Genomic DNA, 25,963 nt, shown 5'->3' with positions numbered 1-25,963 from the left:
ATACAAATTAAACAGATTTATTGGAGACAGCATGGCATGTGAGATAATTAGTGTTGCCCACTCTCCCCACTGTACTGGGTAAGATGATTTTGGCCCCGGTTACAAAAGCTCTCACCCCCACATCTGCCTGCCCCCTGCCCAGCAAATAGGTCTGTCCCTACCCAGCCAACCATCAGTTCTGTTCCCTCCCAGGTGCCAGCCCTCAGTTCAGCCCCCCAGCCTCAACTCTGCCCCTCCAGGGAGCTCCGCCCCCTCCCAAGCCAGTGCTGCGGGAGGGGCAGCGGCATATTAACGCCTAGGCCGGCAAGGCCTAGGCCTAGGGTGGCAAATTTGCAGGGATAAATTTATAATAGCAGCCAGAGGCTGCTTCCTCCGGTGCCGGTTTGCGCCCTCTGCCCCCGGCCCCGCCCCAACTCCACCCCTTCCCTGCCCCCTCCCTGCCCCTATTGGTCCCCTTCCCCAAATCCCCACCCCAGCCCCGCCTCCTCTCCTTCATGAACCTGTTTCATGCACAAGCACTGGCAGGGAGCGGGGAGAAGCAGGACCTGGCAGCCGCTCAGGGGAGGAGGCAGAGGTGGAGCGGAGGCGAGCTGGGGTGGGGGCGGCAATTATTTCTGGGCCTAGGGGCAGCAAAATCCACCACTGGGGATGGGGGGAGCCTGTTGCTCACAGGAAGGGAGGGAAACGGGGGGGAAGAGCCACCCTGAGCTGATGGCTCTTTGCTTCCCCCCCCCCACAATGAAAATGGCTTCAGGTTGCTGAAGGGAAAGGGGGAGGAAGAGAGCTCTGCCGGAAACAGTTATGACTGGGGTTGTTTTACCCCAGGAGGTGGGCAAGTAAGGCAGCCAGCCAATCAGAGGACTCAGGATGGAGCTTCTTGCCCCATTGTAGGACTGGGCCCCAGACCAGCCACAGTTGTATCACTTGTGGGAAAAATTGCAAGAGTGGGCAACTCTGGGCTATAAGAGGGACTAAATGTGAAGAGGGCAGGGCCCTTGTAGATGAGATCCCAGAGGCCACAGTGTTGCAGAGGGACATGTAGTGAAAGGCACAGAGATTTTAGAAAATAGAACAAGGGGGTTCTTCTGCTTTGCCTTCGGGTTTCTGAGCCTTTAGGGGTCACTTGTTCAAACTTTTCAACCCACCCACAAAGGCTAGAAACTTCCTTTTGAAAGTATGACACAAAACAAAATGGCAAGAGTTGGTACCACTGCAGCTGTGAGGAGAGAATGATATTTTTGGTCCCACCTCTCGCCTACAGCTCTTGCAGGCGCAGAGGTCGTGTTTTAGAATCCGAGCCTGTCCTACCAGAGCTGCTGGAGCCTGAATCCCCTCTTCCATCCATCTCACCTGTTTCCCTTTCTGGGATCCGCACCAGCTCATCCTTTGCCTATGTCTGGCTTTAGAGCATGAGCTGTACAAAGGGTCCAGCCAGGCCAGGAGAGCACTGAGCTGCCAACCTCCTGCTCACCTAGCTGCACCACTAGCAGCTCCTCCTTCCTTAGATTTTATTTATTTTCCCCCACGTGTGCCACAGAGTCCTGCAGGCTTTTATTTGTGTGTAACCCCAACCTACGGTTGCCAGCCCTTGGAGTTCAGGATTCAGCCTCTAGAGGGCCTTATCCTAAAGGACTACAGCTATAATGGCTACTAGAGCCTCCTGACCCCATTTCCAGCCTGCTTGGAGTTAGGGGTGGGGACAGAAGGAACTAAAAACCTTGTCCAAGGCCAACAGGGAGGCTCCTGCATGGGGTATCTAGATGAGCAGTCCACTGAGCCTATGACAAGCCAGAGCTGCACAGCTCTCAGCAACAAGACAGACTGATTTTACACAGAGGGTTTTAGTTTGGAAGCTGGAAGAGAGACAGCACCACTCAGAGATTCATGCTCTTAGACTCTAGCTGCATGGACCAGGCAGCACCAGCATTTGGAGAGAGAGAGATCCTATCTGGGACTGGCTACCGATAGCCAACTGAGACCTTAGGAGGATTCCAGACCAGGGAATAGCAAGCCTGGTTGGATCCAGGACATGATCCTGCCCCATTCAGGGACGGAGAAAAGCTAAGGGGACTTTTGTGTAAGCTGGCCAGTGCTGCAGCGGTGAACACACTATACCAGGATACACAAACTCAGCCATACTGTCTGCCTTGGTAAGGTGCCAGGCAGACAGCTGGGGTTTGGAAGAACTTATGAGTGTTAAATTCTGAAGAATAGGCTTACTTATTACTAAAGATGATCAGCAATTTTGCCACTCAAGTTACTGGTTTTATGGTAAGTATGAATGAGGGTGGGTGAATATGAATGTTGTGCTGGGAGTTTTGTACTGATTTGTGCGGGTGGTGAATGAGGGGTGTGTGCTAAGGTGAGGAGCTGTGTGTGTTTGTTGTTATTGTGTGTTCTGTAAGTGGTTGTGTTGATTTGTATGTGGGTTGTGTTGTGCTGGGAAAGCTATGTTGATTTGTTTGGGTGTGTCAGTTGCCTTGGGGAGTTTGTGGTGAGTTGTATGGGTGGCAAATCAAACTTTGAAGAACAGTGGCATTTGGGCCAAGGACCCCATGATCTGTGCTGTCCCTCTTGTATCACTGACTCATTACAACCAATTAAATTTTTGCATGAAAATTAGCTGTAGAGTAGGAGTGGTGAATGGTTGAGTTAACTCCAATATCACAATGGTCTAGGACTCTTGGCATGGCATAGATGGGTACGTTACCGTTATATTATATATAGATTAGTTAACCTTAACCTTTTCCTTCCCTTGAGCCTAGTTTCCTGTTCACAGTAAAGTTACCACCACTGCTATGCTGTTATTTTTTATGTGTCCTTCCTTTGCTGGGGTTTGTTTTATTTACTTGATTGTCTCCTGTGAAAAGGCAAATAAAAAAATAAAATAAAACTAGCAGCTATCAGCGGGAACAAAATAGCTGTAATCAAAACCAGCATGAAATAACTCCCTAAAAAAATTAATAAAAAGACAAAATAAAAAAATAATAAAAAGAAATAAAAAAAAAGCACTCATCAAACAACAATTGATTAGCGCATAATCATTCAAAAATCATTGGTCCCAATGAAAAAAATCATTATATAAACAGGGTGCCTTGCCATGAAACTTTGGGTTCGTCCTGCCGAGACTTCCCCAGAGCTTCATGTCGCGACTGACAGAACCCAGCTCCTACCTACCTGGCCACTAGATTGCGCCGGACTCTGGACTGGTAACTATAACATTGACTGGCGGGATAGTGTGTGTGTGTGTGTGATTGAATGCATACGCTAATTGTTGTATCTTCAATAAATATGGCGTATTGCCTTTTCCCCTGAAAAAGATCTTGTGTGCTTCTTATAAGCATAACAATAGTAAGTGCCAGGGAGAGAAAAGGCCATACCCCAGAAGAGAGGGCACCTGTGTTAGTACATCAGGTGCCAATGCCTTTGTCTGTCACACTGTGTACTCAAAGAATATGTCTATGTCCAGTGGAAGGTGTATGTGCACAGGAGACCCTTCCCATACTAGATGCAATTATGCAATTTTACTCAGCCCTTGCACAACCACAACAGGAATTTGGTGAATTCTGATCACTCCATTTTACGATAGATACTGATAAATCAGAGAATGCTATAAGGAGTGAGACTATGCAGACACACTGTGGACCGGGGGGAACGAAACTATGGCCAAATGCACCCCTGTAATCACACCCTACACACTATTGTAATAATCTTTGTATAAAATATGCCTTCTGAGGTATCATTTGGAAACTAATAACTCACTGGGCAATAATATCATGGGGAAATGTGTGTAGCATCATTATATGTGAAGTTATGAAATTCCCCTGTATGATGTTAAAGGGACACGTTCAAATTCTTGTGGTCTGATTAGGCAGAACTGGTCAAGCAGGTCTTAAACAAAGGGATGTGCAGTTACCTCAGTTTACATATACTCTGTAAACAGAATCCTCAGACAGCAGGGGAGAAAATAAAGGAGACAAAGAAAATCTGCATCTCAGAACACACAGGTGAAAAAAACAACATGAAGCATCTTTCCTCACTAGATTCCAGGTCTCCTTCTGCTCAGCTGGACAGAATTTTATGAACTGAACTATATAAGTGAAGGGCAAACACCCCTGAGTATCTCTCTTCCTGTACCTAAGAAGAAAAACAAACAACCGTTGGACTTTGGGGGAGGGGTCCTGACCTGAAAAGTTTGGTCTGTAATGCTGTCAGAAGGATGTGGTGAGGACTTGACTTTGAATCAAGTCTAGTTTGCTACATTAGGCACTTCAAAGAGTTTTTTAAATTATTTCTTGTAACCATTTCTAGCCTTTATGCCTCATTACCTGTACACACTTAAAATCCATCTCTTTGTAGTTAATGAACTGGTTTATTCTTTAATTGAATCTACTCCAGTGTGTTTAAGTTAAATTGTCTGGGTAACTCCATTGAAGGTGGCAAGTTGTTGTGTACTGATCCTGAAAAGAGACAATGGACCTAATATCTCTGGACTGTCCAAGAGAGGGCTTGACACTACAGAACATACATTTGGGGGGAAAATCCAGGATTGGGAGTGTGTTGGGGTCACCTTGCAGAAATACCGAGGCTGGTAACAGGCAGAGTGTAACCCAAGTGAGGCTGGCAGTCTGCAGTTACACACACACGGTCAGGTTGTGACCTGCATGCTAGCAGGCTGTTTGTGAGCAGCCCAGATGGGAGTTACTGCAGCAAGGCATTGTAAGACCCCTCACTGGTCTGGATTGCACCCTGAATGTCACAGAAACTAATGAAAATATGAGTGTAAAAAGATCAGGGGGAAGAAAGGAGACAAGGAAGGAAAAGGAGGAAGACAAGGAGCAATGGCCAAGAGCTAAAAATTAAGGGCCTGATTCCCCACTTCCTTTCAGCTTGTGTCATCAATACCTGTACTTCATGACTACTATATGAATGAATAATGCCAGGACCAGTCTGACAGAGTGATTTCCAGTTTGGTAGCATTTTACATTCATTCACAACATACTCAAAAGTGAAGAATCAGGCTCTAAATTTCACTCTGGTGGTTGGGAATAATTTTCTAAAAGCCTGAGTGATCATGCAGTTGAATAAACACTGTGGGAGATAACAGATCTACCATTAGATGCTTGAGATGAGGTTAGACAAGACTCTAGTTGGAAATGCCTTGCATGATGCTGTAATTGGATCTGACTACTCTCTGCCACTAAAAGTTTGTATTGTCTGATACTTTCTAAGCTCTCAAATGGCTGCATAGCGAAAAGTATGGGTCTGTTTCCTTTGAAAACATTACTACTCAACAGGATTTTATGGGCTTTCCAGATAGGCACTCCAATGCCGTGGTGATAGATGCAGTTTAAATATGTACATAGAATAGCTTATTAAATACCAATACTTTCCCTAGTTTGGATATACAAAATAAATTTGAAACCCATAAAAGGAAAATGGAAAATGTGGTATTGAGACAACTGCAGTGAGGTTAATAAAGGGGACTCTAAAGATATCTGGGTTGGGAATTACATAGGGATTTGCTCACTATAATGTGAGAGTAATAATTTCAGGATTTGATCATATTTACCCACTTCTACATTAGTTTGTGGGAATGGAACAAACTCTGGATTCAATCCCTTTTCTCACATGGCAAGTAGAAGGATGGCTGATTTCTTACCTGAGCAGGTCACTCCAGCATGGAAAGGATGAGAGCATGTTGACTTTACATTCCAGTTTACAAATCTGCATTCCCAGATTGTTGACTCACTCCCATGACAAACATCTCCTACCACCAAGTATAATGTGGAATCTTCTCCGAAGTGGGCAGCACTATGGACACTAACTGCAGAACCACATCCCAAGTGTTTGCAAGCTACTGCAGCATGTTTCATAGGTGAGACAGTAGAACACAAAATGGCGCTCAGTTCACCAATCTTAATCATCACTCTCCCAGCACATGGGTTGTTTCCGTTGACCAACTTCAGATCAATAGCTCCACCTTCAAGTAGAATCAGGACAGAGTTATTGGAGAGAGCACTGAGCCACATCCCCATTATTATTACTAATGGAACTAGTCAAATAGTATTTGAAGAATATAATACTGTAACTCCTCGCTTAACGTTGTAGTTATGTTCCTGAAAAATGTTACTTTAAGCGAAACGATAAGTGCAGCGGAGGGCAACGAAAATAATTTGGGGGCTGGGGGACATAAATTATGAGGAGAGGCTGAGGGAACTGCAGAAAAGAAGAGTGAAGGGGATTTGATAGCAGCCTTCAACTACCTGAAGGGGGATTCCAAAGAGGATGGAGCTAGGCTGTTCTCAGTGGTGGCATATGACAGAACAAGAAGCAATGGTCTCAAGTTGCAGTGGGGGAGGTCTAGGTTGGATATTAGGAAACACCATTTCACTAGGAGGGTAGTGAAGCACTGGAATGGGTTACATAGGGAAGTGGTGGAATCTCCATCCTCAGAGGTTTTTAATTTCTAGCTTGACAAAGCCTTGGCTGGGATGATTTAGTTGGTGTCGGTCCTGCTTTGAGCTGGGGATTGGACTAGATGACCTCCTGAGGTTTCTTCCAACCTTAATATTCTATGATCTGCAGCAAATATTGTACAAAGGTTGTTGTGTGAGGTGTCTATGAAAAGGTTATGATTTGCTGGTTATAATTATGCTATCTGTATGTGTGTATCATTTTTGTAGTCGAAGTTTATGAATATTGGCTATGTACTTATCTCAATGTGTAGCATTAGTGAAACATTTGGTCAGTTTCTTGAGAAAGGAATTTGCAGATTAAGTGCCCAATCAAAAAACACTTAACTGACAATGGACCTCAGGAGACTCCAATCCACATGAAAAGTCTTCCTGGGATGTTCAAGGTAGCATGTGAGCAATGGCTGATCTCCCTGTAAAAGAACTGAGTCATGCATGGACATGTGACTTGCCCATGTGGCTACAAACTCCATGTTGTTGCTGTGATTTTGCACAAGAGAAAAAAGGGGTTTCCGCCCACAAGAGAAAGCATATAAAAGGCCCTGGAAATCCTTCCATTTTGTCTTCAATCCTGCTTCTTACTTCTGGAGGAACCTTGCTACAAACTGAAGCTCTGAACAAAGTACAGACGCTCCCCAACTTACACAATCATTCTGTTCCGCGTAACTCAAATTTTGCGTAAGTCGGAAACGTATACCTGATCTTTAAGCAAAAAAAAAAAACGCCTCCTATTTCTAGTTTATGGAACTTTTTCTGTAAGTGCGGATTTGCATAAGTTGGGTCTTGCGTAAATCGGGGAGTGTCTGTACTGAATGACCCATCCCAGCTGTGGATGTACTTCAGAGACTTGACTTGAACCTGCAGTTTATTCCATCACTGCTACAAGCCTGAACCAAGAACTTTGCCGATGAAGTGAGCTGTAGCTCACAAAAGCTCATGCTCAAATAAATTGGTTAGTCTCTAAGGTGCCACAAGTACTCCTTTTCTTTTTGCAAAGACAGACTAACACGGCTGTTACTCTGAAATTTGCCATTACTGTATGTAATTGATTCCATTTAACCAATATTAACTCTTATTTATATTTATTTTTTTTATGAATAAACCTTTAGATTCTAAAGGATTGGCAACAGCATGATTTGTGGGTAAGATCTGACTTGTATATTGACCTGGGTCTGGGGCTTGGTCCTTTGGGATCGAGACATCTTTTTTCTTTTACTGGGGTATTGGTTTTCGTAACCATTTGTCCCCATAACAAGTGGCACTGGTGGTGATACTGGGAAACTGGAGTGTCTGAGGGAATAGCTTCTATAACTTAAGGTTAGCCAGTGGGGTGAGACCAAAGTCTTCTCTGTTTGGCTAGTTTGGTGTGCCTTAGTAATAAAAGAAATCCAGCCTTGGGCTGTATTTGCCCTGCTCTAAGCAATTTGTCCTGAATTGATACTCTCAGTTGTGTCCCGCCAGAGGCAGCATCGTTACAGCTTTTTCCCTGTCCCCTCATTGACTCAAACCCTCCCAAGTGGTTCACAGTTAATTCTGTGTCCTTCTTTTAGAATGGCACGCCCCGCACACAGCCAATCAAGTTTGCACAGAGTAGCAGGGAGGGGGAAAGGGAGAAGAAAGGGGGAAGGGGCTCTACCCAGTCCCACACACTTTTTAGTTTCTTACAGGAAGTAGATAAGGGAATAGATTCAAAAGTTTTATGACCATTGGAACTGAAGATACCTCAAGGGACGAGAATTCACCAGGATAGGATTACTTAGGCCTGGTCTACACTTAAAATTTAGATCAATATAGCTAAAAAAATTCACACTCCTGTTCACCATAGCTATGCCAACCTAAACCCTGTTGTAGATGTGGCTAAATTGATGTAAGAATGAAAGTTAGATTAACTAAATCGATGGAAAAGTCTCCATCACTGTGGGAAGCATCTACACCGGGGTGCTCCAACAGCACACCTGCAGCGCCATAGCTGTGCTGGTGTAGTGCTTGTAGTGTAGATACACCCTTTGACTGTAAGCTCTTTGAGGCAGGGACCATCTCTTTTTCTGTCTCGGTACAGATGAAGCACGGTAGGGTCCTGGTGCCTGACTGGGGCTCCTAGGCACTATGGTAATACTACCGATAAGAAAGAAATACATTTTCAAAGAGGAAGAGGAGATGATGATGACAAAACTAGCACAGGGCCACGGGTCTTGTCTGTGCTTTCCACCAGCTACATGAGCATTCTGTTGAAGCTAAGTACTTCTGAATAATGGAGGAATATCTGCAGGACAGTAACAAAGCACTATCTACAACTGATCAAATACTAAAAAATGAAGTTGGTGAATTATTTGCATATTGATTCAATCATATCTCAGCTCCTTAGCATCGCCACCTTCAGGAATATTCAGAAATCTAACCAGACACTCTGGTGACCTTCTCCAGACCTGGTGAAGACCTCTGTGAAGCACAAAAGCTTGTATCTTCCATCAACAGAAGTTGGTCCAATAAAAAATGTTAGGATCCTGGAGCAGGGAGGTGGGTGGAGTATGTGATCCATTGTGGAGGGAAGAGAATTATTCCGCTACCACCACCAAACTAATACTAGTTACTGGGGAAGAGCTGTTTGGACGCGTCTTTCCCCCCAAAATACTTCCCAAAACCTTGCACCCCACTTCCTGGACAAGGTTTGGTAAAAAGCCTCACCAATTTGCCTAGGTGACTACAGACCCAGACCCTTGGATCTTAAGAACAATGAACAATCCTCCCAACACTTGCACCCCCCCTTTCCTGGGAAATGTTGGATAAAAAGCCTCACCAATTTGGATAGGTGACCACAGACCCAAACCCTTGGATCTGAGAACAATGAAAAAGCATTCAGTTTTCTTACAAGAAGACTTTTAATAAAAATAGAAGTAAATAGTGTTGGATCATATTAAAGAAGTTCTGTATTAAAATCACAAATGAGTTTGATTCCCCAGAGTTTCAATTCCAGGGTATTACTAATTAAGAGGTCTCTTGGTTTTTGGTGCTGTTTCTCTCCCTCTATGTATGAAACTTGCAAGCTGCTAATTGTGTTAGTGCATTCTAAGACAGAGTCTGTTCTCAAAGCAATTCACAGAGAGAGAGACTCAAAGCAATACTCTAACAACAGAAACAGCACCCAGAGACTCCCCACCCTTTTGTTGTATTAACAATTGTGATTAAAATAGAGATAGAGGATGTATGTGGATGGATGCTTGGTGTGGATAATAACTGAATGATCAGGGAGGTGCCAGCCTAAGAATCCAGTGTCCATCGGCTGAAGAAGGCGTCATAATCAGAGGATCCCCCCCCGGTGGGCAGACTGGAATCCACCCAACAGCCTCAAGAATGGGAGAACCAAAGAACAAGATAACATCTTGGAGCCGTCAGGAATGTGCTATCTGCTGATTGATTCAGCAATAACATGATGAAGCAATTCCCATAGACTGGCATAGGAAGAAATTCCTATAAAAATAGACTCTAAAAAGTGAGAACTTTGGGGTCTGATTCTGCAAACCAACTTCCAGGAGCATCAGATGAGCATCTGACAAGGCCCTGCTCCCTCCTCATGTCCAGGCCACCTGGCCAGTGGCTTGGCATGAGCAACTCTAAGGCTGGTAACTATGATAACAACCTTGCAGAACCTGTGTGTGTGTATGTTTGTATGAATGAATGTGAGAATAAATTTGAGACTGAATGAAATGTTATAACTATAACTAACTGCTTACTATGATTCTTTCTGTATTCACAATAAATGTGGTATTTTGCCTTTTTCCCTTTAATAAGATCCTGCTGGTTTTTATTTTATTGGTACAACATTTTGGTGGAGAATTGCGAAAGGGGGAATATTGGTAAAAAACCTCAGTTATTGTAAATATTGGTGTGCACACCACCAGCTCTAGTGAGCTAGGCATTTCTATTAGGTTAACCAGACCTGCTGGCCTCCGAGAAGGTAGCAGGGAAAACAGATTAAACCAGACCTGCTGGCCTCCGAGAAGGTAGCAGGGGACCTGCTGGCCTCCGAGAAGGTAGCAGGAAAAACAGATTAAACCAGACCTGCTGGCCTCTGAGAAGGTAGCAGGGGACCTGCTGGCCTCCGAGAAGGTAGTAGGGAAAACAGATTAAACCAGACCTGCTGGCCTCCGAGAAGGTAGCAGGGGACCTGCTGGCCTCCGAGAAGGTAGTAGGGAAAACAGATTAAACCAGACCTGCTGGCCTCCGAGAAGGTAGCAGGGGACCTGCTGGCCTCCGAGAAGGTAGCAGGGAAGAACAGGCTAACCGGACCTGCTGGCCTCCGAGAAGGTAGCAGGGAAGAACAGGTTAACCGGACCTGCTGGCCTCCGAGAAGGTAGCAGGGAGAAACAGGTTAACCAGACCTGCTGGCCTCCGAGAAGGTAGCAGGGAGAAATAGGTTAACTGGACCTGCTGGCCTCTGGGAGGGTAGCAGGGGACCTGCTGGCCTCCGGGAAGGTAGCAGGGGAAAAACGCATAGATTAAGCTATGATTTCAGAATCTAGGCTGTGTCACTTGCTAAGTAATACCAGCAGTGACAAAGAGATTGAAATATCCATGTTAAGATGTTTAAAAGAAAACAGGGTAAGCCAGTACTAGAGGGAGGAATGGAGTCAGAAGGAACTCCAACCTCACCTTTTGTTAAAGAAATTACACCTTTTAAACAAATCCTTCAAAAATTTGGGCACAGTCCTTGGACTAAACAAGCCCTAGCTGATGTCTGCACTATTTCGGACCTAGAGGATAGATTGGCTCAGTATATCCTCATATACAAACCTTCTAGTGCTGCCAAAAGAGATGCAGCAGCAATCTGGTTGTTGTGGGAGGCATGTAAGGATTCTTCTCTCCGCTTGTCTTCATGTAAAGAGGAAAAGGCACAAATGGAAAAGGGAGCAGACAATTGGAAGGTGCTGGCTACAAATATCCAAAGCCAGCTGAAAATAGTGAAAGAGGCACTCCAGGAATACAAAAAGAGTGAAAAAGTTAACTCTGCAGAGGCTGGAGGGAGGCAGGTAAAGGGGGAGAAGGTCCTATGTAGGGCACCCCCAGGCATAATTACAAAGAGAAAAGAGAGTTAAAAAAAAAAAAAAAGTTAACTCTGCAGAGGCTGGAGGGAATTAAGCAGTTAAACTTTGTATTTCACCCAAACAACTTTTAACCGAAAATGTTAAAAAGGAAAAGTGTTAGAGCATTCTTGGTTTCTTTGCAGCCATTCTGAAAGAAAAATGGGCCCTTTTCCAAAGGAATGTCTGTAAATTAGCCAGGCAAAAATAAACTATCTGATTAAAATCATTTGACTGGACAATTTAGTCAAATTTGCTAAAAGAACATAAGAGGGTTCTATTGGAACTTAACTGCGTCAAATGTATAAAGGGAATGTAAGATGTAAAAAACAGAGCAGTGTGGAAGGGATGTTGAAGGAAAAGAAAATGTGTATGTATCTGTCTGTGTGTGTGTAAATATGTAAAGTTCTAAGGACCAGTTAGTTTTGTTTTTGTTAATGCCACTAAAAATCCATTTGACTCTTTAATTCAAAGTTGCAAAACTGACAGACCTTTTTGCTAGACACAGGTAATTAGTGTTGTTTGGCTTTGGGATTTGGCATTTAACCCTTAAAAGGTAACTCAATGCTTTACAAAATTTAAAATGTTTTTAAGTTGTGGCTGCAGCAGGGCAGTCAAAATCAGGAGAATATATAAAAAAAAAAATTTGGATTCTTTTTGTTTGTTTTTTGTTTGTTTGTTTTTGTAACAAAATAGCAGATGAGAGTTGTAGTAAAAAAAAATAAATAAAAAAAGACAGTGCCTCTCTGAAGCAACAGCAGGGGTGAGGTGCACAAAACAAAAGGAAGCAATGTTAGAAACACTGAGTCTTAAAATGGCTCTGAGTAATCAGACTGTCACTTTGATAAAGGTACATGAAAACTCTGTAAGCAAAAAAAAGAAATAGTGACACCTTATGTAAAAATGGATCTGGATAATGTTATAGAAGTTAAACTATGGAAGATATGTGCATTTGCCCCAGAACATGTGCAGGGTATATTGTAGAAGGGGCAAAAGAAATGCAAACATACCATGCTACTTAATTAAAATGCTATTAGGGCTCCAAAGGGAGCCACAATAGGTTGGGTTTTCTTTTTCAGATTGCTGTGTGTTTTGGAAGCAGAAGTTAAAAGTAATCAAAACTCTGGTGAAAGTTGATTGTGTCCCTTTTAAGATAGAGTCTCTGAGCTGCTGATGGCTTTAAATCCAAAAGCAGGAAGTTTCTGTGAAAATGCAAATTACCTAAATGATAAAGGAAGGAAAGAACTAGCAGCACAAAGGAGCTGCAGATAAAGGACATACCTGGTCAGCAAACAAATTGTCTAAATAAAAGGCATGGGATAACAAGATAATTTTAATACATTTAATGATAATAAGTATCCCTGTAACAACATATAGTGTGTATGATTTTTGGAAAAATCCTTTAAGGTCGTATGGTAATGATGCTTCTCAGTTATTACCTGTAAATAAAACTTAAAGCTTAACACAGCAGGAAAAACATTATAAACTTGGTCTGCTGTATAAGAAGGAAAACTCAGGGATTTAATGACTAAACAGTGGGATAATTTCCCCATAACCCTTAAAAGGTAAAAGCCATTGAAACCTGGCCTGCCTATAGGACAAAAACAGGAAAATATGGGGGCAATTTCTCTGTTTTGCCTGCAATCAGCAAGGGTATTTGTAAAAGAAATATTTTAAGCAATAATCTGCCACCCCAAAAGGGGTAGAAACATGTTCTTTTTGTCTTTCAGAAAATCAGGAAAAGCTGCCAGCTGAAAAGCAACCCAATACCATGAATCTACTGTCACAATAGAAATTGTGTTCTGTGTTCTATGTTTTGTCTTGTGTTTTGTGTTGTTGCTAGCACTGTTGTGTGTTTAAAAAAAAATAAATACTGAAGACCTGCAGGAACTTAAAAATAAATTAAGCTTTCTGTCCCAGCTACAGGACAGCCTGATACAAAAACAAGTACATGCCAATGTAGACTTGGTCCAAATTGGTCTAGGTAACCTAAAAGGCCAATGGAATCTTTAGTAATGGCTTAATACTACCACATGGCTTATCCATAAGAAAAAAAAATATTAGAAATAGGAAACTACACAGCCATAGCTATGGGATGCACTGAAATGCAGATACTTGCACTAGCTACTTTGGAACACAAAATGTTCTGGGTCATATTGGGAAATATTAAGGGTTTGATGCATTTGTTAAAAAAGAAAGAGATCATTGTTTGACACTTATCAATATGAATGGATGCAATATGTTTCCACTATTGTAAACCAGACTTGTTAATGGGAGAAATTGTTGTCAAAATTGCACACCAACAGTCCCTGGAGGCAAAGGTATTGAAGGTTAACCCACTCCCCATATTACACATGGGATCCTTTTGGCTACCCTGGACCTTGAGCCAGTGGGCTGGGGAGGGAGGGAAGCTATTGGACACTAGAGGTTGTACTGAATGGACTCCTCAAAAGTGGGTGTGCCTCACCTTGCCTGTTGCCCCAGAACCTTGTAGTAAAGATACATCACTAGGATCATGTATGTGGCATGAATTGGAATCACAAACTCAAATTGCCTCACAGTACTTTCTCTTGAATAGGCTACATAGAAAGTGACACTGACGATTATAAATCTTAGTGTCAAAAGGGGGATTATGTTGGATCATATTAAAGAAGTTCTGTATTAAAATCACAAATGAGTTTGATTCCCCAGAGTTTCAATTCCAGGGTATTACTAATTAAGAGGTCTCTTGGTTTTTGGTGCTGTTTCTCTCCCTCTATGTATGAAACTTGCAAGCTGCTAATTGTGTTAGTGCATTCTAAGACAGAGTCTGTTCTCAAAGCAATTCACAGAGAGAGAGACTCAAAGCAATACTCTAACAACAGAAACAGCACCCAGAGACTCCCCACCCTTTTGTTGTATTAACAACTGTGATTAAAATAGAGATAGAGGATGTATGTGGATGGATGCTTGGTGTGGATAATAACTGAATGATCAGGGAGGTGCCAGCCTAAGAATCCAGTGTCCATCGGCTGAAGAAGGCGTCATAATCAGAGGATCCCCCCCCGGTGGGCAGACTGGAATCCACCCAACAGCCTCAAGAATGGGAGAACCAAAGAACAAGATAACATCTTGGAGCCGTCAGGAATGTGCTATCTGCTGATTGATTCAGCAACAGCATGATGAAGCAATTCCCATAGACTGGCATAGGAAGAAATTCCTATAAAAATAGACTCTAAAAAGTGAGAACTTTGGGGTCTGATTCTGCAAACCAACTTCCAGGAGCATCAGATGAGCATCTGACAAGGCCCTGCTCCCTCCTCATGTCCAGGCCACCTGGCCAGTGGCTTGGCATGAGCAACTCTAAGGCTGGTAACTATGATAACAACCTTGCAGAACCTGTGTGTGTGTATGTTTGTATGAATGAATGTGAGAATAAATTTGAGACTGAATGAAATGTTATAACTATAACTAACTGCTTACTATGATTCTTTCTGTATTCACAATAAATGTGGTATTTTGCCTTTTTCCCTTTAATAAGATCCTGCTGGTTTTTATTTTATTGGTACAACAATAGAAATAAAGAAATCCCCCCTGTAAAATCAGGATGGTAGATATCTTACAGGGTAATTAGATTCAAAAACATAGAGAACCCCTCTAGGCAAAACCTTAAGTTACAAAAAAGATACACAGACAGAAATAGTTATTCTATTCAGCACAGTTCTTTTCTCAGCCATTTAAAGAAATCATAATCTAACACGTACCTAGCTAGATTACTACTAAGAGTTCTAAGACTCCATTCCTGGTCTATCCCCGACAAAGACAGACTATAGACAGACACACAGACCCTTTGTTTCTCTCCCTCCTCCCAGCTTTTGAAAGTATCTTGTCTCCTCATTGGTCATTTTGGTCAGGTGCCAGCGAGGTTACCTTTAGCTTCTTAACCCTTTACAGGTGAGAGGAGCTTTCCCCTGGCCAGGAGGGATTTCAAAGGGGTTTACCCTTCCCTTTATATTTATGACACGCCCCCCAAATCTCAGCTAGGGTGAAACACTGGCTGGGATTTCTTCCTGGAGCTCTAAGAAAAACAGAGTTAATAAGACACATGCATCTCTAAATATCCTACCAAGTACATAAAGACTAACAATATTTTCCACATCTCAAGGACGATTTTAACCAGTTGATTCTGGGAAACTTTCACGGGAGAGTGCATCAGCCACTTTGTTAGAAGCTTCTGAGATGTGTTGGATGTCGAAATCAAAATCTTGGAGGGCTAAACTCCACCGAAGAAGTTTTTTGTTAGTTTCCTTGATGGTGTGAAGCCACTTCAGTGCAGCATGGTCAGTTTGCAGGTGGAAACGCCGTCCCCAAACATATGGGCGTAGCTTTTCCAGAGCGTAGACAATGGCGTAACATTCTTTTTCAGTGACTGACCAGTTGCTTTCCCTCTCAGACAGTTTTTTGCTGAGAAACACTACAGGGTGGAATTCTTGATCAGGTCCTTTCTGCATTAAAACTGCTCCCACACCACGCTCGGACGCATCTGTGGTTACTAGGAACGGTTTGTCAAAGTCTGGGGCCCTTAGTACAGGGTCAGACATGAGTGTCGCTTTAAGCTTGTTAAAGGCCTTCTGACACTTTTCGGTCCACTGAACAGCATTTGGTTGTTTCTTTTTGGTTAGGTCTGTCAGTGGGGCGGTGATTTGGCTGTAGTGCGGTACAAATCGTCTGTAATAACCGGCCAAGCCTAAGAAGGATTGAACCTGTTTCTTTGACTTTGGGACAGGCCACTTTTGGATAGCATCCACTTTGGCCTGTAGGGGGCTGATAGTTCCTTGACCCACCTGGTGTCCAAGGTAAGTCACTCTGTTTAGGCCTATTTGACACTTCTTAGCCTTAACAGTTAGTCCTGCCTCCCTTATGCTCTCAAGGACTTTGTGTAGATGTTCCAGGTGGTCTGCCCAGGAATCCGAAAATATGGCCACATCGTCAAGGTAGGTGACTGCATATTCTCCTAATCCCGCTAGGAGACCATCTACAAGTCTTTGGAAAGTGGCGGGTGCATTTCGCAGCCCGAAAGGGAGTACATTAAATTCATACAGCCCGAGATGTGTGGTGAAGGCTGACCTTTCCTTGGCAGATTCATCTAGCGGTACCTGCCAGTACCCCTTGGTTAAGTCCAAGGTAGAGATGAACTGGGCCCGTCCCAGTTTCTCTAATAGTTCATCTGTGCATGGCATTGGATAGTTGTCTGGGCGAGTTACAGCATTTAGCTTACGGTAGTCCACGCAAAAACGTATTTCCCCATCTGGTTTGGGAACTAGAACCACTGGAGATGCCCATACACTTTCAGAGGGGCGGATTACACCCATCTGTAACATATCCTGGATCTCCCGTTCTATAGCAGTTTTAGCTTGAGGAGACACCCGGTAAGGGTGGACCCTAATTGGGTGAGCATTACCTGTGTCAATGGAGTGGTATGCCCGTTCAGTCAGGCCTGGGGTGGCTGAGAACGTTGGCGCGTAGCTAGTGCACAGCTCCTGGATCTGCTGTCGCTGCATACGCCCAAGGATCATGGAAAGGTTCACCTCTTCCACACCACCACCACATTTCCCTTCATAGTAGACACCTTCGGGCCACTCAGCGTCATCTCCTCCGTGGGCTGTAAACTGACAAACCTTTAATTCTCTGGAATAAAAGGGCTTTAGAGAATTAATATGGTACACCTTAGGCTTTCGGTTGGAGGTGGGGAATGCTATGAGATAATTAACAGCTCCCAGGCGCTCCTGGACCGTGAATGGCCCTTCCCACGATGCTTCCATTTTATGGGCCTGGAGCGCCCTTAAGACCATGACCTGGTCTCCTACTTTGAAGGAACGCTCTCTGGCATGTTTATCATACCAGGCTTTTTGCTCTTTTTGAGCATCCTGTAGGTTTTCTTTAGCAAGGGCTAAAGACGTTCGGAGGGTGTTTTGTAGGTTGGTTACAAAGTCCAGAATGTTAGTTCCTGGAGAAGGTGTAAATCCCTCCCATTGCTGCTTCACCAACTGCAATGGCCCCTTAACTTCACGGCCATATACAAGTTCAAATGGGGAAAACCCTAAACTGGGAGGTGGTACAGCTCTGTAGGCAAAGAGCAACTGCTGCAACACTAGGTCCCAATCATTGGAGTGCTCATTTACGAATTTACGTATCATGGCCCCCAAAGTTCCATTAAACTTCTCCACCATGCCATTTGTTTGATGGTGGTAAGGAGTGGCAACCAAGTGATTTACCCCATGAGCTTCCCAAAGGTTTTTCATAGTTCCTGCCAGGAAATTAGTCCCTGCATCTGTGAGGATGTCGGAGGGCCAACCTACCCTGGCAAAAATGTCTGCTAGTGCCTGGCACACACTTTTAGCCCTGGTGTTGCTTAGAGCTACTGCTTCCGGCCATTGGGTGGCAAAATCCATGAAAGTCAGTATGTACTGCTTTCCTCTGGCTGTCTTTTTCGGAAAAGGACCCAGAATATCCACAGCTACTCGCTGAAATGGAACTTCAATGATGGGGAGTGGCTGGAGAGGGGCTTTGACCTGGTCTTGGGGTTTTCCCACTCTTTGGCACACCTCACAAGACTGGACATAGGTAGAAACATCCTTGCCCATTCCCTCCCAGTGGAATGACCCCCCCAAACGGTCTTTGGTCCTGTTCACCCCAGCATGGCCACTAGGGTGATCATGGGCTAAGCTCAAGAGCTTGGCCCGGTATTTAGTTGGAACTACCAACTGTCTGTGAGGATGCCAGTCTTCCTGGTGTCCCCCAGAAAGAGTTTCCTTGTATAAAAGTTCTCTTTCTACAACAAACCTGGATCGATTAGAAGAGCTGAGAGGCGGTGGGTTGCTCCGTGCCACCATCCAAGCTCTCTGGAGGCTTTCATCTGCTTCCTGTTCGGTCTGGAACTGTTCCCTTGATGCTGGAGACATCAGTTCCTCATTGGATTGGGGACCTAGGCTTGGTCCCTCTGGAAGCGATATAGGGGATGGAGCTGTTTCTGTTGACTGTGAACCGCTCTCCGCTGGTGCACTATGTTGGGATTCAGGCTCCGGCTGAGCCTCTTGTGTAGGGTTATCGGCTGCTGCCAGTCAGGTTCGGTGGGGCCCTCTGGTGTTGAGGTTGCAAGTACTGGATTCAGTGCTGACACGGGGTCTGGTGTTGGTTGTTCGGCTGGTTCCGGTTCTGGGACTGGTTCCGTCTGGGTCTCTGGGACTGGATCCACTACTGCTGTTGCAGACATTGGCCTGGGGTCCGGGTCCATCACCTCTGACCGGGTCCTGATAGAAGTTTCCGGAACAGAGCTAGGCCTCACGGCTTGTTTAGCCTGGCTGCGGGTGACCGTTCCCACCCTCTTGGCCTGCTTCACATGATTGGCCAAGTCTTCCCCCAACAGCATGGGGATGGGATAATCATCATAGACTGCAAAAGTCCACATTCCTGACCAGCCCTTGTACTGGACAGGCAACTTGGCTGTAGGCAAATTGAAAGAGTTGGACTTGAAGGGTTGAATCGTCACTTGGATCTCTGGGTTGATTAAATTGGGGTCCACTAAGGAAGCATGGATAGCTGACACTTGTGCTTCGGTGTCCCTCCACGCGGTGAGCTTCTTCCCGCCCACACTCACAGTTTCCCTCCGCTCCAAGGGTATCTGGGAGGTATCTGGGCCTGTGGACCTCTGGTGTGATTCCGGTGCAATGAACTGTAATCTGTTGGGGTTCTTGGGGCAGTTGGCCTTTACATGCCCCAGCTCATTACATTTAAAACATCGTCCAGCTGACGGGTCACTGGGGCGAGGAGGGTTGCTGGAGAACGGGGTGGTGGGACGATAAGGGGTCTGGAGGGTTCTTTGGGAGGTAGGTGGGGCTTTGGGCGGCCCCCGGTAATAGGGTGTGGTCTGGGGTGGTCCCTTCTGGTCTCCGCTCCAACTGCGACCAGTTTTCTTCTTCTCTGCCACCTCCACCCATCTGGCTCCAATCTCTCCTGCCTCGATTAGTTTTGGGTTTCCCATCTAGGATGTATCTTTCTATTTCCTCAGGAACACCCTCTAAGAATTGTTCCATTTGCATTAGGAAGGGCAAATTTACTGGAGATTCAACACTTGCTCCTGATATCCAGGCATCCCAATGTTTCACAATGTGGTAGGCATGTCGGGTAAATGACATGTCTGGTTTCCACCTTAGGGCTCGGAACCTCCGACAAGACTGCTCGGGTGTTATCCCCATTCTGACTCTCGCCTTGGATTTAAACAGTTCATACTTGTTCATGTGTTCTTTAGGCATTTCAGCTGCCACCTCAGCTAAGGGTCCACTGAGCTGCGGCCTCAGCTCTACCATGTATTGGTCAGTAGAGATGTTGTACCCAAGGCAGGCCCTTTCGAAGTTTTCTAAGAAGGCCTCAGTATCATCACCTGCCTTGTAGGTGGGGAACTTTCTGGGATGGGAAGTGGTACCTGGAGAAGGATTGCTAGGGTTTGTTGGTATATTCTGCCGGGCCTTTATCCTCTCCACCTCCTCCACATGCTTCCTCTCTTTTTCCTTCTCCTCCTCCACATGCTTCCTCTCTTTTTCCCTCTCCTCCTCCACATGCTTCCTCTCTTTTTCCCTCTCCTCCTCCACATGCTTCCTCTCTTTTTCCCTCTCCTCCTCTACATGCTTCCTCTCTTTTTCCCTCTCCTCCTCCACATGCTTCCTCTCTTTTTCCTTCTCCTCCTCCACATGCTTCCTTGCCTCCATTTCCCTCTTGTGGGCAGCCTCCTGCACCTCCTTCTCCAGCCGCATGAGTTCTATCTGTCTTTCATGTTCCCTTTGTTTTTCCTCAGCCTGAAATTTGGCTAATTCCAGCTGTAGTCGAGCTGCGGATTTGGTTATTCTAACCTCTCTGTTTTTAACTAACTTTACACCCGAGGTTTAGAAATAAACAAACAAAACTTGGCTGTAAAATTTTGCTGTGCTGGAATAGAATACCTATTCTCTGATAGTGATTGTCAGCCTACAGAAAAAGACAATTCCCTTGTCTCTGCTCTGGGCCCAAATTAAAGCAAAAAACCTCCAACTACTTGGAAACCTGCTTACCCAGCCCAAAGAAAAAGCAAATGGGTAGAACACACACCCCCTATTTACTTTTAGGAAGAAAAGAAAAAAAAAACTCTGGGTTGGAAGACTGTGAATTTCCCTGCAGGAGTTAAGTACCCTGCCTCCAGGCAAAGAAAACTTGCAATTCACAAAAATAATCCCCTTTTGTCTCTGCTTGGCCACAAAGCAGAGAAAAAACAAGCTGCTTTCAGTTTCAGCTGCTTTCTGGACTTCCTTTCCAAAGGAAAAAAAAATTCCGTTTTAAAATCTGTATTTCTAGTTCAAAAAATCTCAACTGGATCTCAAAATGATTTCAGGTTAATCCCACCACTATGCCACCATGTCAAGGTTCCTCCCCCACTCTGAACTCTAGGGTACAGATGTGGGGACCTGCATGAAAAACCTCCTAAGCTTACCTTTACCAGCTTAGGTCAAAACTTCCCCAACGTACAAAATATTCCACCCGTCGTCCTTGGATTGGCCGCTACCACCACCAAACTAATACTGGTTACTGGGGAAGAGCTGTTTGGACGCGTCTTTCCCCCCAAAATACTTCCCAAAACCTTGCACCCCACTTCCTGGACAAGGTTTGGTAAAAAGCCTCACCAATTTGCCTAGGTGACTACAGACCCAGACCCTTGGATCTTAAGAACAATGAACAATCCTCCCAACACTTGCACCCCCCCTTTCCTGGGAAATGTTGGATAAAAAGCCTCACCAATTTGCATAGGTGACCACAGACCCAAACCCTTGGATCTGAGAACAATGAAAAAGCATTCAGTTTTCTTACAAGAAGACTTTTAATAAAAATAGAAGTAAATAGAAATAAAGAAATCCCCCCTGTAAAATCAGGATGGTAGATATCTTACAGGGTAATTAGATTCAAAAACATAGAGAACCCCTCTAGGCAAAACCTTAAGTTACAAAAAAGATACACAGACAGAAATAGTTATTCTATTCAGCACAATTCTTTTCTCAGCCATTTAAAGAAATCATAATCTAACACGTACCTAGCTAGATTACTTACTAAAAGTTCTAAGACTCCATTCCTGGTCTATCCCCGACAAAGACAGACTATAGACAGACACACAGACCCTTTGTTTCTCTCCCTCCTCCCAGCTTTTGAAAGTATCTTGTCTCCTCATTGGTCATTTTGGTCAGGTGCCAGCGAGGTTACCTTTAGCTTCTTAACCCTTTACAGGTGAGAGGAGCTTTCCCCTGGCCAGGAGGGATTTCAAAGGGGTTTACCCTTCCCTTTATATTTATGACAATTGTGGGGGGAAGAGAATTATTAGTTATTAGAGAATTGAGGTAAATTTGGGAATTTGACTCCCAACCTAACTCTATCTGTCTATTCTAGCCTAGTGTAGGCTTTTCTGTAGAACGTATAATTGCAGCAGCTATATACTACCTCTCCTACTCCTACACAGCAAGGTCACCAAGGCCCAGGATAGATTGTCTGGAGACTATTGGCCATATTAGTTCATACACATGAATTCAAAGTTGAACACACATATTTGAGCAAATCTTCCAATGTCTTTCTAGGTGACACAAGGTAGGTGGGGTGGAGTTTAATCCCTTACTGCTCCAGTCAGTCCTGTACTTTCCAGCACCCATACTCCCTTCTTGTTTTTGCATTTGTTATCCTATATACTCAGTTGAGTTCTGGGCCTTGTGGTCCCTCCCCTCAAGCAAGGGGTCCAACATTTAGTTTTGGGTGTGCCTAGGCTCACCTTTTTCCAGAATCCAAATAAACCTGTCATTTCCAGGAAGAAATTATTGTGAGCTGGAAATATACAAGTGGCAGGATGTCTGGTTTCTTACCTACACAGAAAGAAAAGGAGTACTTGTGGCACCTTAGAGACTAACCAATTTATTTGAGCATAAGCTTTCGTGAGCTACAGCTCACTTCATCGGATGCATAGGTCAAACCAGCATAGTTTCAGAATTTGATCATATTTACCCACTTCTACATTAGTTTGCAGGAATGAAACAAGCTCTGGATTCAATCCCTTTTCTCTAATTCCAAGTAGCAGGATGGGTGATTTCTTACCTAAGCAGGTCACTCCAGTATAGAAAGGATGAGAACATGTTGACTCTGTATTCAGATTTTCCAGTCTGCAGTCCCAGATTGTTGATTGATAACATACATCTCCTACCATCAAGTATCGTCTGGAATCTTCTCCAAAATGGGCAGCATTATGGATACCAAATGCCTCTCCACATGTTGGCAAATTTCTGCAACACGGGAAGCAGTAAAACACAGCTTCATCCACTGACCATTACGTTCAATCTCCACTCTCCCAACACATGGGTTGCTTCCATTGAACAGCCTGAGATCAGCAGCTCCACCTTCAAACACAATCAGGACAGAATTACCAGAGAGAGCACTGAGCCACGTCCCCATCATTATTATTTTATGTGACCATCGCTTATTAGCACTGTAGTGTCCAGGAAGTGGATCTCTTGTGTGGACTGGTCCAGGCTGAGGTTGATGGTGGGATGGAAATTGTTGAAATCATGGTGGAATTCCTGAAGGGCTTCTTTTCCATGGGTCCAGATGATGAAGATGTCATCAATATAGCACAAGTAGAGTAGGGGCATTAGGAGACGAGAGCTGAGGAAGCGTTGTTCTAAGTCAGCCATAAAAATGTTGGCATACTGTGGGGCCTTGCGGGTACCCATAGCAGTGCCGCTCATTTGAAGGTATACATTGTCCCCAAATGTGAAATAGTTATGGGTGAGGACAAAGTCACAAAGTTCAGCCACCAGGTTTGCCATGACATTATCGGGGATAGTGTTCCTGACGGCTTGTAGTCCATCTTTGTGTGGAATGTTGGTGTAGAGGGCTTCTACATCCATAGTGGCCAGGATGGTGTTTTCAGGAAGATCACTGATGGATTGTAGTTTCCTCAGGAAGTCAGTGGTGTCTCGAAGATAGCTGGGAGTGCTGGTAGTGTAGGGCCTGAGAAGGGAGTCTACATAGCCAGACAATCCTGCTGTCAGGGTGCCAATGCCTGAGATGATGGGGCACCCAGGATTTTAAGTTTATGGATCTTGGGTAGCAGATAGAATACCTCAGGTCGAGGTTCCAGGGGTGTGTCTGTGCAGATTTGTTCTTGTGCTTTTTCAGGGAGTATCTTGAGCAAATGCTGTAGTTTCTTTTGGTAACCCTCAGTGGGATCAGAGGATAATGGCTTGTAGAAAGTGGTATTGGAGAGCTGCCGAGCAGCCTCTTATTCATATTCCGACCTATTCATGATGACAACAGCACCTCCTTTGTCAGCCTTTTTGCTTATGCTGTCAGAGTTGTTTCTGAGGCTGTGGATGGCATTGTGTTCTGCACGGCTGAGGTTATGGGGCAAGTGATGCTGCTTTTCCACAATTTCAGCCCGTGCAAGTCAGCGGAAGCACTCTATGTAGAAGTCCAGTCTGCTGTTTCGACCTTCAGGAGGAGCCCACCTAGAATCCTTCTTTTTGTAGTGTTGGTAGGAAGGTCTCTGTGGATTAGTATGTTGTTCAGAGGTGTGTTGGAAATATTCCTTGAGTCGGAGACGTCAAAAATAGGATTCTAGGTCACCACAGAACTGTATCATGTTCGTGGGGGTGGTGGGGCAGAAGGAGAGGCCCCGAGATAGGACAGATTCTTCTGCTGGGTAGATTAACAATATTGCTGGGTGGGTTAAGGGAACCATAAACACCACCCTATACCGGAAACCTACTGACCGCTATTCCTACCTACATGCCTCCAGCTTTCACCCAGACCACACCACACGATCCATTGTCTACAGCCAAGCTCTACGATACAACCACATTTGCTCCAACCCCTCAGACAGAGACAAACACCTACAAGATCTCTATCAAGCATTCTTACAACTACAATACCCACCTGCTGAAGTGAAGAAACAGATTGACAGAGCCAGAAGAGTACCCAGAAATCACCTACTACAGGACAGGCCCAACAAAGAAAATAACAGAACGCCACTAGCCGTCACCTTCAGCCCCGAACTAAAACCTCTCCAACGCATTATCAAGGATCTACAACCTATCCTGAAGGACGACCCATCACTCTCACAAATCTTGGGAGACAGGCCAGTCCTTGCCTACAGACAGCCCCCCAACCTGAAGCAAATACTCACCAGCAACCACACACCACACAACAGAACCACTAACCCAGGAACCTATCCTTGCAACAAAGCCTGTTGCCAACTGTGTCCACATATCTATTCAGGGGACACCATCATAGGGCCTAATCACATCAGCCACATTATCAGAGGCTCGTTCACATGCACATCTACCAATGTGATATATGCCATCATGTGCCAGCAATGCCCCTCTGCCATGTACATTGGCCAAACCAGACAGTCTCTACATAAAAGAATAAATGGACACAAATCAGATGTCAAGAATTATAACATTCATAAACCAGTCAGAGAACACTTCAATCTCTCTGGTCACTCGATTTCTGATCTCAAAGTGACTATTGTTCAACTAAAACTTCGAAAACAGACTCCAACGAGAGATTGCTGAATTGGAATTAATTTGCAAATTGGATACAATTAATTTAGGCTTGAATAGAGACTGGGAGTGGATGTGTCATTACACAAAGTAAAACTATTTCCCCTTGTTTATTCACCCCCCCTCCGCCCCACTGTTCCTCAAACGTGCTTGTTAACTGCTGGAAATGGCCCACCTTGATTATCACTGCAGAGGGTTCCCCCCCCCCCCCCCGCTGGTAATAGCTCATCTTAAGTGATCACTCTCCTTACAGTGTGCATGATAAATACCCATTTTTTCATGTTCTATGTGTATATAAATCTCCTCACTGTATTTTCCACTTTATGCATCCGATGAAGTGAACTGTAGCTCACGAAAACTTATGCTCAAATAAATTGGTTAGTCTCTAAGGTGCCACAAGTACTCCTTTTCTTTTTGCGAATACAGACTAACATGGCTGCTACTCTGAAACCTGTCATTATTATGAATGGAGCTGGTCAAATAGTATTCAACAAATATAATATTTGGCAAATAGCAGTGGTTTATGCTTTGTGAATCTTTCACAAACAAGTCCCAATGTTTTTTCTAAAATATTCTATATTCTCTGTTTCAAAATATTTCATTGGCATTATACGGAGATGGTAAAATTGTTAATAAAGATACAAAAAAGGCAGGAGTGTTCAATAAATAATTTTGTTGTATATTGAAAAAAAGCAAGATATTTTAGTCATATCACATGAGGATGATGAAATACCTTCTAGTCCATTAATAACTAAAGAGGATGTTAAACTATTTACTGGGGATAAACATTTTAAAATCAGCAGGGCCA

General features: G+C 44.2%; 1 protein-coding gene across 1 annotated transcript in view; it reads right to left on the bottom strand.

The window, feature by feature from the left end:
• LOC311514757 (scavenger receptor cysteine-rich domain-containing protein SCART1-like) overlaps nucleotides 1-25,963 on the bottom strand; it is a gene marked incomplete at its 5' end in the record, with an annotated part of 83,608 nt that overhangs the window by 31,384 nt on the left and 26,261 nt on the right. Inside the window, 3 exon segments of the mRNA XM_084617450.1 lie at nucleotides 5,663-5,983; nucleotides 22,691-22,864; nucleotides 22,867-22,989. Coding sequence (XP_084473576.1) covers nucleotides 5,663-5,983; nucleotides 22,691-22,864; nucleotides 22,867-22,989 — 618 coding nt within the window.

This window comes from Lepidochelys olivacea (genome assembly GCF_965140295.1).
Source record: "Lepidochelys olivacea isolate rLepOli2 genome assembly, chromosome: 1".
Taxonomy (NCBI): Eukaryota; Metazoa; Chordata; order Testudines; family Cheloniidae; genus Lepidochelys; species Lepidochelys olivacea.
This window is presented reverse-complemented; position numbering and strand designations above follow the sequence as displayed.